Genomic DNA, 14,766 nt, shown 5'->3' with positions numbered 1-14,766 from the left:
GCCATCTCACGGTTAAATGCAGCCACTTCAAAGAGGGACGACAAGGAGACATCTCTATTTTGCTCTAGCACTAGCTCCTCATGAGACGGTATCACCTTCCCAAATCCCTCAACAGGGTCACTTTCCAATTCAACAAAGAACGTGTCACCAAGTGTAATGTCACAATTTGAGGTATCAACAACATCACTTTTGTCCTTTGACATTGCCCGTGTCACAGCACACACAGGGAACACTCCTGGATGTTTCTGTGCCAGCTCATCAGGGACCTCAGAAACCACAGGGATGGGAATTACAACTGGAGTAGCCAGCACTTTGCCACCAGCCAAATCATTCCCTAGAATGAAGGACACACCTCTTATGGGAATGTGAGAACATACCCCCACAACAACATTGCCTGATACTAAGGGAGAGTTGAGTGTGACCTCATGCAAAGGTGCATCCACAAAGCCTCCTCCAAAGCCACCAACAATGGCACCGGAATGCAATGAAGACTTTTCTGAAAACGGCAAAATCCCCTCCAGAATGAGGGACTGAAAAGCTCCTGTATCTCTCCATATTGTTATAGCCTGCTTTGACTCTAGTGCAGGGGTGGCCAACCCGCGGCTCGCGAGCCGCATGCGGCTCTTTGCCCGTCAATGTGCGGCTCTTCCATCCATAAAAAAAAATTCAAAAAAAAACTCCTTTTTTCCTTTTTTTTTTTTATGTCACTCATTCCATAAGGACGTAGAATAAACATTTACAATTTTTTTTTAAATGGTCCATTTGCATGTTCTTGGTATCTGAATCTAGGGACATATATGGATCAGGCCTAACAAAATTAATAGTTGGTTTCAGGTTGGTTGTCAGTTTGGCCATGGGTAGGTAGGGAATTTATTTTATTTTATTTTATTTTTTTATTCTTTCCCACGGCGACTATGGATAGGGAATTTCTTTATTTAATTAAAATGTTCACAACAACATGGATGCATGTACTCTGCCAGCATGTTTAATATCCATAATACTAAATGTTTGACTAAGATTTCTATGAAACTGTATTCTAATTTCTTTTTTTTTTAATAATTTTTATCTTTTTTTAAAAACTCATAAAATATATTGGGTCGCACCTAAATCGGCAGGGTCGGTCGGCAACCTGAAACCAACTATTAATTTTGTTAGGCCTCAGTGTCAAAAATAGTGTGTCTGTTACTAGGCTTGAGTAAATTGTAATGAACCAAAGGAGAATATCAATTCTATATAAACAATTTTTTATCTTTGACTGTAAATAACACCATGCTAAAATTGACCAGACCTGAAAAATCTAAGCAAATGAATAAAGGGAAGATGATTAAACAGAAGGTTTTGTAGATACAGTACTGAATTCTGCCATCTTTTTTATAATGTAAATTTCTCCACCATTTTTCATCATATTGCAACACCGTTTTTTGCAAGACGTTCACAGAAAGGTAGAGAAACTAACTGTGTTCTGTTTTATGGCAATAACGTTCAGGTTTGTGGGAGATAATCCCAAAAAATAAGAGAAATTAAAAAGTAAATCCAGAAGTCAGATGATTGACAGGGGCTGGTGTGAGCTGGGTAGGGTAGTTTTTCGAAATTTGAAAGCCCTGAGTCTCTTCCTTCAAAAGACTACACTCACTTTTGGCTGTGCCACTTCCTCCTGTCAATATGCGCCGGTTTCCGACTCAATGCCCTGAGATTTCTATAATCTTATATTTCACTAATAACAGTTAAAATAATTGGTAAACAAACGTAATGCTGAAAATATACACTTTTACTGTATATCTCGGGCTTAAGAGGTTAACCCTGTGAGGCCCAAATTAAAAAGAAATTAGCAACTTCAGAGGCCAGAGGGTGGGACATATAAACACATTTACTATCAAATAGCATTGTGAGGCTGAACAACAGGACCAATTGACTATACATGTGCTTAAAGGGGAACTATCTTATAAATGGCTTTTTTCAGTGTTTACCATTGTTTCTTAGCTATGTGGACTTATATTAATAGGATATATGTCTCTAATTCTCATATTGGCGAATTCTTCCAATTCTCCTCTCACAATATTCACCCTCACTGAACTGAGTCATCTGAAAATGTGCATATCTGTGATGTCAGAGATTTCTCAGCTGCATAATAATGTGGCAGTTGATGTGGCAGTTGGCACCAGGCCACACAGTGGTTGGAGCCCAGCCTCAAAACGGCTTAAGATCTTGAGGTAGAAAAATGCGGTTTTTAGTACTTGATTAGAAATACAAAACAATGCATTTTAAAAAAAAAAAACCTAGGTGTTCAGTTCCATAGACTCACAGGAATTGTGTAAAAGTGCCCAAATAGTGAAAGAAATTGTAAAATAGTTCCCCTTTAATTTTTTTTAAATAAACATAATTTTTTTAAATGGCTAAAAGTGATTTTGTAATTTTGCAACCGTGGGTCTCACAGGGTACTTTTAACCCTGTGAGACCCAAATAAAAAAGACATTAGCAACTTCAGAGGCCATAGGGTGAGACCTATAAACACTTGAAGGGTGCCGTGACTGAAAAAAAAGGTTGAGAAACGCTGGTATATGGTGTGGCTCTTTGTGGTACCACAGTAATTTTTGTGGCTCTTAGTCTCTGACTGGTTGGCCACCCCTGCTCTAGTGCATCAGTCAGGGAAACAAATCCATCCATCATAAATGTTGAGGAGCCCTCAAGCTCTTTGTCCACACCTTTGATACTCCCCCCATCACCCTCTAACGTCAGCATAGGTGTTCTGCATACGGTTTCTACCAGAGCCACAGTTTTGACATTTTTCTGTTCAAGCACAGGGCACCCAGCAACGATATGACCAGGCTCCTTACAGTAGAAACATATAACCCCCTCTGGGAATGCACTAGCAGAACCACCATGCCTAGGAGTTGAAGTAAACTGACCAGCAGACACAGGTTTTGGGAAACGGCCCCCCTGAAAAGGACGCCTACCCCTGGACTCAACACGGTATTCCTCTACAAAGACGGATTTGTGTGTCAACACAAACTCATCAGCTCGCTCGCTTAGATGAGTGGAAATGGTATCAGGAACACCGCTTTTAAATTCCTCTAGGAGAATCAACTGTCTAAGCTCAAGTTCAAGTTCAAGTTCAAGTTCTTTAATAGTTGTCATACAGAAGTACAGAATACTTTCATACAAAATGCTTCTTACTGTTACGCTCCAGAGACTGTGCTAGACAAGATAGTATCAAATAACATAATAACATAATATAGCATGAATTTAGAAGAAGAAAATGAGGACACAGTTGTTCGGTATAGACATATGTACAATGTTCTGAGTTACCATATAATATACAATACACAATACTCAATACTATGCAGTGTACTAATGTACAGTACTATCTAGTGCAAAGCAGAAATGGGATGAGGTACAATTTTAGGTACAATTTACAGTAAGGTGTACGAGTTGTAGTGCAATCCTTCATCCATAAATATAAAGTGTGGGGAGTGGGTGCTACAGTGTGTTTGTTTAAAGTGGGTGTGTGCTATAAAGTGTGTGTAGTGGGTGCTACAGTGTGTTTGTTTAAAGTGAGTGTGTGCGTGTGGATGTGTGTGCTATGTGTGTTTGGTGGTTGTTGTTGTGTAGTGTTCATTCATTGTTCGTTTAGCAGCCTGATGGCCTGGGGATAGAAGCTACTTCTGAGTCTTTCTGTGCTCGCCTTGAGACTCCTGTATCGCTTGCCTGACGGCAGCAGTTCAAAGAGGCAGTTGTTCGGGTGGCTCGAGTCCTTAATAATTCTCTTAGCCTTCCCCTTGCAACGCTTGTAGTAAATGTTCTGGAGGGTGGGGAGCCCCCCTCCAATTGTGCGTTCGGCTGAACGTGTCACTCTTTGTAGTCTGCTTTGGTCTTTTGCAGTGCTATTCCCAAACCAGGAGGTGATGTTGCCGGTCAAGATGCTCTCTATTGTACATGAGTAGAAGTTCTTAAGGATCTTCTGGCTGACTTGGAACTTCCTTAGGCGCCTGAGGAAGTAGAGGCGTTGTCGTGCCTTCTTCACCACACTGTTAATGTGTATGGTCCATGTCAAGTCCTCGGATATGTAGGCTCCGAGGTACTTGAAGCTGTTGACTCTCTCAACCGGTGCCCCGTCGATGCTGAGGGGGCTGTAGTCCTTGACCCCCGACCTCCTGAAGTCCACAATCATCTCCTTTGTCTGCTCTTTTGACTCTGCTTTCTGAGAGGTGCACCATCTATCAAACAGGTTCTCCTTCTCTTTTCCAAATTCAACATACGTCTGTCCCTCCGACCTGCGATAGCCTCTAAAACGCTGACGATAGGCCTCTGGGACTAACTCATAAGCCCTCAATATGGAAGCTTTAACAAGCTCATAGTCAGCACTTTGTTTAAGGGACAGAGAAGTATACGCCTCTTGCGCCTTACCAACGAGGACACACTGCAGCAACAGCATCCAGGCCGTACTAGGCCACTTCAACGTGGTTGCCACCCGTTCAAAATGGGGAAAATACCTATCCACATCCTTCTCCAAAAAAAGAGGCACCATTCTAATATTTTTGCCGGCATCAAAAGCGGAACGCAACTCCGAATGCAGATAACCCGCCTGCAAGGCAGCATGCTTAAATTCAAGCTCCTTCAGCGCACGTTCGTGCTCCAGCAACATCTGTCTCTCCTTAAGCTCACGCTCTTGTTGTAGCTGCTCACGGTCTTCACGATCGGTTTTCACGATCGGCGAAAATAAAGCATTATCGGAATTCACCGATCTCATATTTATACTGAATATCGGCCGATACCGATCGCTGGTCGATCGATCGGGGCATCCCTAATCTCTTCTTACTACACAGTTCTGTATATCTGTTTGTCGTGTATGTCATAAATGTCATGATGAATTGAAAATGGGGGACCCCGATGTAAACAAGACGAAGTCCTATTCTGGTCTGCATCCTCTTAGCAGTTTATTTTGTATTGAGCCGTACTGTATTGTACCCATTCTGCAATCTGTTAATAAAGTTTACAATCAATCAATCAATTACGCAATTGTGATGAATGTCAATCTAGAGTGACATAAAAGTTGCATGAATTCTGACATGACTTACCATACATGCATATAATTATTTTTGTATATTCCTTACCTACTCTTACTAGTTGAGTTGAGTTGCTGGCCAGTATGACTTACTATCAGACTGAGGTTGCATTGCAAAAAAATCTGACATGTATCTGATTTAGGACCACAAATGAAAGTGGCCCAAATCAGAATTGAAAAGATTCAATGTGTCATGAAAGAATCACATAAATAAAAAAATCTGATTCGAGCCACTTTCACCTGCAGTGTGCGCATACAGTAGCCTCTGTTTGCATTCACACGGCCAATAGGAACGCTGGAGTAGGGCTGGGCGATATAACGATAACGATAAATATCGCGATATATTTTAATAATCGATATCGAATATCGAAATTAAAAAAAAATCGAAAAATCTTTTATATATATATATATATATATATATATATATATATATATATATATATATATATTTTTTTTTGTGACCTGCAACAGGGCAGTTTTAAAACCAGAGACAGTGGACAGACTTGTCTTTCTTGCCTGCAACTTAAAGTAATGGCTTTGCTTGTCCAAATGACAATACTGACCAAATTGAGATTTATTTTTCTCTTGTCCATTTATTTTGTTTGCTTTCTAATTTAAAATACAGTTTGAAACCGTCTGTACACAGTAGGCTATGTGTGCTAGCAGAACTAGACTCCAGTCACGGTGCACATGTGCGGTGGTTTGTCCACCAAAAAAGCGCCAAAAGATCGAAAATAAACTAGCAGAGCCAGAACTGTTCAACTCCCCTGGAGCCACAGCCAGCAGAGAAGCCGGTTTACTTTAGCTTTTAAACCAGCTGCAGCCTGAGAACTGGAGTGTGAGGGGATGTAACACTAAAGATGGCAGCAATGACAAAGAATTGCTGCAAAATAAACATCTGTTGTTAAAAAAAATAAAAATAAAAAAATTTCTTTTAATACTTATAACAATTCGATAATTATCGCTATCGAGAAATATGATAACATTATCATATCGTTATCGCGATATGATTTTTTTTCCATATCGCCCAGCCCTATGCTGGAGTAACGTAAGCCTACCCTGCTTCTGCCTTCCCTCCCCGGAGAGCCAATAGGAACGCTGGAGTAACGTAAGCCTACCCTGCTTCTGCCTACCCTTCCCTCCCTGGAGAGAGGAGTGAGAAAGCTTGGCTGCGTTCCACTTTAGTTTGGCCAAATAGCGAACATTGGAAATAACCTATAAACACAAACAACACTGCTTAATTTATATAATCTATTAAGATTAGCTGAAAAAGGTAATTGTTTTTGTGCATAGATCACACCAGATTGATAAATTTACAACTACAGTAAACATTTCCTGATTGATAACCAGATGCAAGGATTGAAATGGCCAACAGCTAACTTTAAATGCATTACATTACGAGGTCGACTCAGGCATTGCACGTCTGCTCTCCAGCTGTGGTCAGTAGAGCGACAGCTGAGCACAAGGCTCTGTCTGAGACCATGGACTTGACATCGGATCCGGACCAATCACTGTACACTCGCATCACTCATGGTTCTGCATTCTGAGAACTACGGTCGTCCTCACTTCCTGCAGTGTGGACACAAAAAAGGGGGTAGTTCCTCCAATAGTTATTAGAACTATGAGAAATGTCCTCCGGTCCCAAAGTGCTTATTGTTATCGGGGTGTAGTTCGGTATTAAATAGTTCCTACGTGAAACAGCTCACAAGAAGGTCTGTGGATTATCTTTAGTAACCGGGGTAGGATTTCTAGAAAGAGACTGTGCTTTTGAGTTTTTATCTACATTTTGAGTGTGACAAACCAAGTGCCATTCAGCTCCACTGTATTGGAGTGACAGCAGATATCTCCAAAACTGAGTCATCATTCATGAAATGAAACAAATTTTATAATAAACGAAGAAGTAAAGGAACGATTGGCAACCTGTTCAGTACTCGATGTTTGAGGCCTTCAAGTTTGTTTTTATTTGTCACATATAAACGTACATGTACTTCACAGTGAAATGCTTTGTTCTGTATGAGCCCCTGAGAATGTACTGGTATTTGGGAGTACTTTATTTTTTTTAAAGTTACAAACATATTGATTATATTGGCCAAGGATCCATAAAATCTTCTTATCAAAGAGTTGTGACAAAGATATACTGGAGCCCCCCCCCCATCTACATTTTGCTAGAGTTTGGAGCATAGCTGAATCTATGGATTCCTCAAGATCTCTAGTTTCACATGATGAGCTAGAGCAGGGGTGGCCAACCAGTCAGAGACTAAGAGCCACAAAAATTACTGTGGTACCACAAAGAGCCACACCATATACCAGCGTTTCTCAACCTTTTTCTTCAGTCACGGCACCCTTCATGTGTTTATAGGTCTCACCCTCTGGCCTCTGAAGTTGCTAATTCTTTTTTATTTGGGCCTCACAGGGTTAAAAGTACCCTGTGAGACCCACGGTTGCAAAATTACAAAATCACTTTTAGCCATTTAAAAAAAGAGTGTAAATGTTTATTTAAAATTTTTTAAGCACATGTATAGTCAATTGGTCCTGTTGTTCAGCCTCACAATGCTATTTGATAGTAAATGTGTTTATATGTCCCACCCTCTGGCCTCTGAAGTTGCTAATGTCTTTTTAATTTGGGCCTCACAGGGTTAACCTCTTAAGCCAGAGATTTTCAGCATTACGTTTGTTTACCAATGATTTTAACTGTTATTATTAGTGAAATATACGATTATAGAAATCTCAGGGCATTGAGTCGGAAACCGGCGCATATTGACAGGAGGAAGTGGAGCAGCCAAAAGTGAGTGTAGTCTTTTGAAGGAAGAGACTGGGCTTTTGAATTTCGAAATACTACCCTACCCAGCTCACGCCAGCCCCTGTCAATCATCTGACTTCTGGATTAATTTTTTTATTTCTCTTATTTTTTGGGATTATCTCCCACAAACCTGAACGTTATTGCCATAAAACAGAACGCAGTTAGTTTCTCTACCTTTCTGTGAACGTCAAAACAAAAAACGGTGTTGCAATAATTATGATGAAAAATGGTGGAGAAATTTACATTATAAAAAAGATGGCAGAATTCAGTACTGTATCTACAAAACCTTCTGTTTAATCATCTTCTCTTTATTAATTTGCTTAGATTTTTCAGGTCTGGTAAATTTTAGCATGGTGTTATTCACAGTCAAAGATACAAAATGTTTTTAAATAATTGATATTCTCCTTTGGTTCATTACAATTTACTCAACCCTAGTAACAGACACACTATTTCTGACACTGGGAATACATTCCCTGAGATCCATAGATGTCCCTAGATTCAGATACCAAGAACATGCAAATGGACCATTTAAAAATAAAATCTGTAAATGTTTATTCTACGTCCTTATGGAATTAGTGACATACAAAAAAAAAAATTATAATTTTTTATTTTTTTTTATGGATGGAAGAGCCACACATTGACGGGCAAAGAGCCACATGCGGCTCGGCCACCCCTGAGCTAGAGACTGTAAAAGACGGCTAATCAACCAGAATATTGGCAGGATATCGGGAACATGCACACCGGTAACAACATATCAGTGATAAGTTGATAAGTGATTGACTCGGCTAAGTGATTGGCACAATGAAGACGGCACAGTGCAATTCTCTAAAGTTTTCATCCAGGGCGTTTAAGTACAAGTCAATTAACGCTGCGTTAAAGTATTTGTTGCAGGTAGGTTCTTGAAAGCAGAGCTGTTAATCTAGGACCAACTCCATCACCTCACAATGTTAATCTTTGCCTCTGAACCAGGAGTAGCAGTGACATGGCTGCTGATGACAAGTCCTCCTCTTCCTCTGCGGATTGGGGTGTGGAGCCGCCCGTCATCTCGCCGGCCAGCCCCTCCCACCTGACTCACTTCAAACCCCTGACGCCCGAGCAAGATGAGCCACCGCTCCGCTCGGCGTACAGCTCGTTTGTCAACCTGTTCCGCTTCAGCAACAAAGGTCAGACACATACACATACACACATACACACATACACACACACATACACGTACACACACACATACACATACACATACACCTACACATACACATACACATACGCACACGCACACACACATACACATACACACACACACACACACACACACATACACATACACATACACATACACACATCTACATAACTATAAAGGAAGGAATCTAACTATAAAGGAAGCTCCAATCGACTTCACACTTGGCAGGTGTATTGCTGAGGACCCAAAGGGGTGCCATTTGGCCAGATGGTGACGCCATAACAACTAAGGGTGTCACGATTGAGCAAACCCACAATTAAATTTGACTTTCCATTTTAAGGTCACGATTTGATTTTGGATTTTAAAAATAAATTTTGATTACTGACAGCAATGCCATTGTTAGTATAGGGGCCATTATGATCGACAATGGCATCGTCTTGATTTATAAAGATCAACAGATCATTGGTTTTATGACCAACAAATGTTCATATTCTTCTTTAACACTTTGAGTGCCAGCCACGAGAAAACTCGTTATTTCATGCCATGCGTTGAGTGCCAATGACGAGAAGTCTAGTTTTTTAATCGTTATTGCTTTTATTAGCGATATCATTCATTTTTCATCAATCTAGCCTCACGTTACCATTGGGACTGGCTCTGAGCTCAAACAGGGAAAATACTGCCCCCTATCGTCTCCCGGATGGTAATGCATCCATTGGATTGGACTCAATGGAAATGGATGAGAAAAGAAAACTCCGGAATCCACATTTTACTTATCAGGCATGTAATCCGAGCCGATCCCATTCATTGTAGACACTCAGAACAGCGTGGAATATGTGTTTTCGAGTACCTAACGTTGGATCAATAAACGTGATCGATATTTGGAATGGTGATCAGGAATTGGAATAATCTTTTTGGAGAACATCTGATGTGAGGTAAGGAATCTATTTTACCAGTCTTCGGTAATCAGAGTTTTTTTTCACATATCTCAACGTGTCCCCTATCTGTGTATGTGTGAATGAATGAAAACTTTATTTAACAGATTGCAGAATGGGTACAATACAGTACGGCTCAATACACACAATTGTTAAGGGGATGCAGACCAGAGAAATACGTTTGTCTTATTTACATCAGGGTCCCCCATTTTCAATTCATATTGACATTTATGACATACACAACATACATGACATTTATGGCATAGGGACATACTGGTATTTAGTACTGATACATTTGTGACATATACGGTATTCAAATATACAGTACTGTTACCCATAGATCCTGACAGAGAATATACATATGATGGGGAGGGGACTGTACATTAGGAGGGGGTGGGTGGGTGGGAGAGAAATATACATACGGTGCGGAGGAGACTGTACATTAGGAGGGGGTGGGTGGGTGGGAGAAAAATATACATACGGCGGGGAGAGAATATATACATGCGGTGGGGAGGAGACTGTCTATTAGGAGGGGGTGGGGGGGTTTGGACATTTACGGTGGCCAGTTTAGAATTGCAGCCTCCTGTAGGTGCTCTTTAAGAGCGGTTTTGAATGTGGGTAGGGATTCACATTCCTTTACAGCTTTGGGTAGGGCATTCCACATTGATGTGGCATAATTGCGAAACGTGTTTAGTCCCTTGTTTGAGCCGAATCTGGGTTTAACGTGATTTGTTGAGCTTCCTCTGGTGTTGTGGTCGTGGTATTCACTGACCTTTGGGAAGTATTTTGACATGTACATGGGTACCTTAGTCGTATAGTGTATCTTGTAGACCAGGCCCATTCCAAGTTGCTGTACTCTGTCGTCTACTCTAAGCCATCCTAGGTTGTCAAAGTGGGCAGGGGTGAGGTGGGTTCTAGGGGTAAGGTCAAGTAGTAGTCTGACCAGTTTGTTTTGTGATGTTCGTAATCTTGTTTTTAGCGCCTTTGAGGTGCTTTAGTACCATGAGGTGCAAGCATAGTCGTAGTACCCTTGAATGAGTGCTCCTGCCAGAGTCTTCAGGGTGTTCTTGTTTACCAGAGAGGAGATCCGGTACAAGAATCTAGTTCGTTGGTTGACTTTTTTTATTACATTGAATGCCATTTTGTCACAGGAAAGATAAAAAAAAAAGGCGTGTAAAAATGATAGGTCTGCCCGCCATCTGGCGTGTAGTTCATATCGATACTCTTATTTTGAAAATCCTGTGCGGGTCTCATTTCCGCCCCAAGCGCAGCTCCAGTCATAATATCTATGGCTCCGGCAGCTAGCAACGTTCAGGTTCATATGATACTCTTATTTTGAAAAACCTGTAGCAACTCCGCAAGTCATATGATATCCGCCCAGTCCGTGTTTCTGAAAGCAGAGCAGCGTTAACACAGCAGTGCGCCTACAGACTCGAAATAAGTCTGTGGTGTTTTTTTTCTTCTCACAACGGGTCAAATGCATCTACATGCTTTGCACCGTCGCCATTCCTTTATGCCCACATCGCCCGAAATGAACGTTTATGTACCATTACAATCACTACAACGTTAGCGTAAGCTAACCCTGATCAGAGGCAGAGGCGCAGAGCCATAGAGAACAGCAGACACAGTGTGGACTGGGGAAAGGGAATGGGGGGGCACTCTCCCTTTCCCTGTGTGTGTGCGTGTGTTTGGAAAGACGACGGTCACTAGTCAGGACTCAGGACAGGAGTATATTATAGTAAACTGAGGATTACTGAGGATGGACAGATAATGTTGATATTCAAATTAGGGCTGCACGATTTTGGGAAATAATCTAATTGCGATTATTCTGACAGATATTGCGATTGTGATTTGCGATGCGATTATAACATATTTAAAAAAAAATTTACAAGAAGAATGTTGCTGCTTTCTGTAGTCGGGTCCCAACTGCAAAATTACTGTATTACCCTGTATTATACACTTTTACTATCATGTAGACTATTCTGCTTTGTGTTTACATGTGATGTATTGTATACATGCACATTTATTATGTTCTTGTGTGATGTATCGCACATTTTATTGCTGTGTGATGTATTGCAAATGTTATTGCTGTCATCTTGGCCAGGTCTACCTTGCAAAGGAGATCTTGTATCTCAATGGGACTTCCTGGTTATTTTTATTTTTTTTTTATTTATTTTTTTAATTGCAGGCTTGGCGATTTGATAATTGCATCATTCCAAATCGCGATTTCGATTAAAAAACGATTAATCGTGCAGCCCTAATTCAAATATAAAAAAGTTTCGAGAGGAGTGGAAGTTTGAAGACAGACTACAATATGATGCGGGGGTGGTGAGTTGAAACAGTGTGTGTGTGTGTGTGTCCCGACCCCACTTCTATGTTTCAATAAATTATTTGCATTTAAAACTATTAACGCTGACTAGAGCTGCCGCGGTATTGATGTTTTCCTTACCGTACAAATTTGCGAAATATTTCCTACCGCCTCGGTTATTACCGCACGCACACACAAATTAAAAAAAAATTTGAATGCATTTTTTCTTTTTTTTTATTAGTCTTTATAGCATATAGCCTGCCTCTAGTCTAAATGTCTATCTTTAGAGGATGACTTTGCAGCATGAATATTGTTTGGGATTCGGCAAGCACGCATTCGTTATTGAAAGTGAAACACGGATTTGAAGTTTCCCCTCAGGTCGTGCGCCGTTCACTCGGTGTCGCGGGCAGGGGTGGTTACCCCCCCGACCCTTTCTTCTTCTTATTATTATAAAGTTACTACTTTATAATAAAGGCATTCGTTTTGTGGCATTAACGTTATATAGTTACACGTTCAATAACATCAGCGTATTTACCGGACCATAGCAAGGCAAGCAATACTCAATTCATATCTCAGTTCCTTTCTTTGCTCAGAGCGTGCTGAGTTGTCCCATTCTGCGGTCTGTTAATAAAGTTTTCAATCAGACAAGTGTATAGAACGAAGGGCTTTTATTATAACATTCGTTGCAGACCGTAAAATCATTATGTCTCGTTTAGTACTCCTGAGGAGCGATGGTAGTCCACTCCGGCGGGGAGCTAAAGCTAACGTTATTAGCCGTGTTGTGATGAGCTCTGATCAATGGCTGACATTCAGGACGTAAAAAACGAATATGCGCTTGCCGATTGGTGGTAACACACTGCATGACGCTCCAACGTGTGACGCGTCTCTCTTCTGACCAATCAGTGGTCTGCAATGTTTCACGTGACTTTTCTGGTACCCAATAGGGTCGCTTGGAACCTCGATAGAGGAGTAGGGTATATCTGCAGAGCCGCAAGCCCAACGAGAGGAGGGTACTTTATTATTATTATAAAAAAACAGCGGTGATGCGGTATTCAGCCTACTCTTGCGGTGGGCGTGATGTAACAGCGATACCGCGGTAATTGCGGCAGCTACTCTAACGCTGACTCATTCCTTCAGTCCACTCAAAATTATGCTAATATTCCTTATGTTTATGATATTAATTGAAAATAGCATATGAGAGTATTATATAGTAATAATAACTAGGGATGGGTATCAGGGGCGATTTTTAGTGTTAGAAAACATTGGGGGCTTCAGCCCAGGGGGGTGTAGCCCTTTTTTTTTTTTTTTCACACACAATTTTAGAGTAATTAGAGACGAATACTGAAGAACTAGATTCGAGTTTTTTAAAGTGAGGTCCAGGTCCATGAGAGGGATATGGGCAGTCCCCATATAAAATTCAAAGTTAACAGGACCAAATCATCAGTTTCTTATTTATTTATTTAACCTTTATTTAGCCAGATAAAACATTGATATGGTCCAAGAGGCCCCAATGAGGGTACAAATATACATATATATATACACATACATACATACATACATACATACATACATACATACATACATACATACATACATACATACATACATATACATTACATACACACATATACACCAATAACAAAATAAAAACACAGTTAAGAATCATACACATAAGCAAATAAACAAACAAACATTATGCACAGCCTATGTACAAAAGAAATAAGCAGTTAATCTCTAGTCTTTACAGTTTTCTTCGATTGCATAAACACTCAAATCAAAAGTATTACACAATTATCAAAACCTTACACTCAAGGAGCAAAACATAGGCCCAGATTTGCACCCCTATAAGCACAAAGTCTAAGAAACTATTATTGGGCAGCCAACATCCACAAGATGATTTTATGGACCCAAGAACCGGCACTGAGCTGGTGTGAATCTGAAGCAGGATCCTGCCAGACTACCTCACTATTGGCCCTGCTCTCATCTGAATTGCCAATCCGGCCGACCAAATTTTCAAGAAACCCAATTGTTGTATCGACTTTAAAAATATGGCTTCAATTCAGGCGCGCCTCTGGACTCCTTGGGTTCTCCAGCCACAGCCCCATTTGCAACAACCACCTCTTTATCCCTCCCCACACTGATGCAGCCTTTTTGACCTGGCAAAGGTCAGGCCTAGTTAGAGTGAGGGACCTATACACCAATAAGGTTTTCTGCAGTTTTAGCGATCTGTGTGAAAGATTTGGCCTCCCGAGATCTCACTTATTTCGATACTTTCAAGTTCGAAACTGGGTTAAACAACACAATACCTCCTTCCCTACTATCTCCAACTCAGTAATTGACACCATTCTGGACATCCCCACAAATCAAAAAGGTCTTATATCAAGGATCTACACCCTGATCTACACCCTGATCTCCCGTAACACAGAACCCTGGGAACCCTGGAGGGAGGGGGGGAAGGGCGAAAATATAAAATGTGCCATTCAATGT

At 40.8% G+C, this 14,766-nt stretch overlaps 1 protein-coding gene across 5 annotated transcripts in view; it reads left to right on the top strand.

The window, feature by feature from the left end:
• The window catches only part of pikfyve (phosphoinositide kinase, FYVE finger containing), a 232,760-nt gene that overhangs the window by 69,214 nt on the left and 148,780 nt on the right, over positions 1-14,766 (top strand). For all 5 annotated transcript variants that reach the window (XM_084310464.1, XM_084310462.1, XM_084310463.1 and 2 more), the window contains exon 2: positions 8,832-9,025. In XM_084310464.1, the coding sequence (XP_084166590.1) occupies positions 8,845-9,025 (181 nt within the window). In that variant the 5' untranslated portion in view covers positions 8,832-8,844. The remainder of the gene's footprint in view (positions 1-8,831; positions 9,026-14,766) is intronic.

This window comes from Notolepis coatsorum (genome assembly GCF_963971535.1).
Source record: "Notolepis coatsorum genome assembly, chromosome: 3".
Taxonomy (NCBI): domain Eukaryota; kingdom Metazoa; phylum Chordata; class Actinopteri; order Aulopiformes; family Paralepididae; genus Notolepis; species Notolepis coatsorum.
The sequence above is the reverse complement of the archived record's forward strand: the minus strand, read 5'-3'. Positions and strand labels throughout refer to the sequence as shown.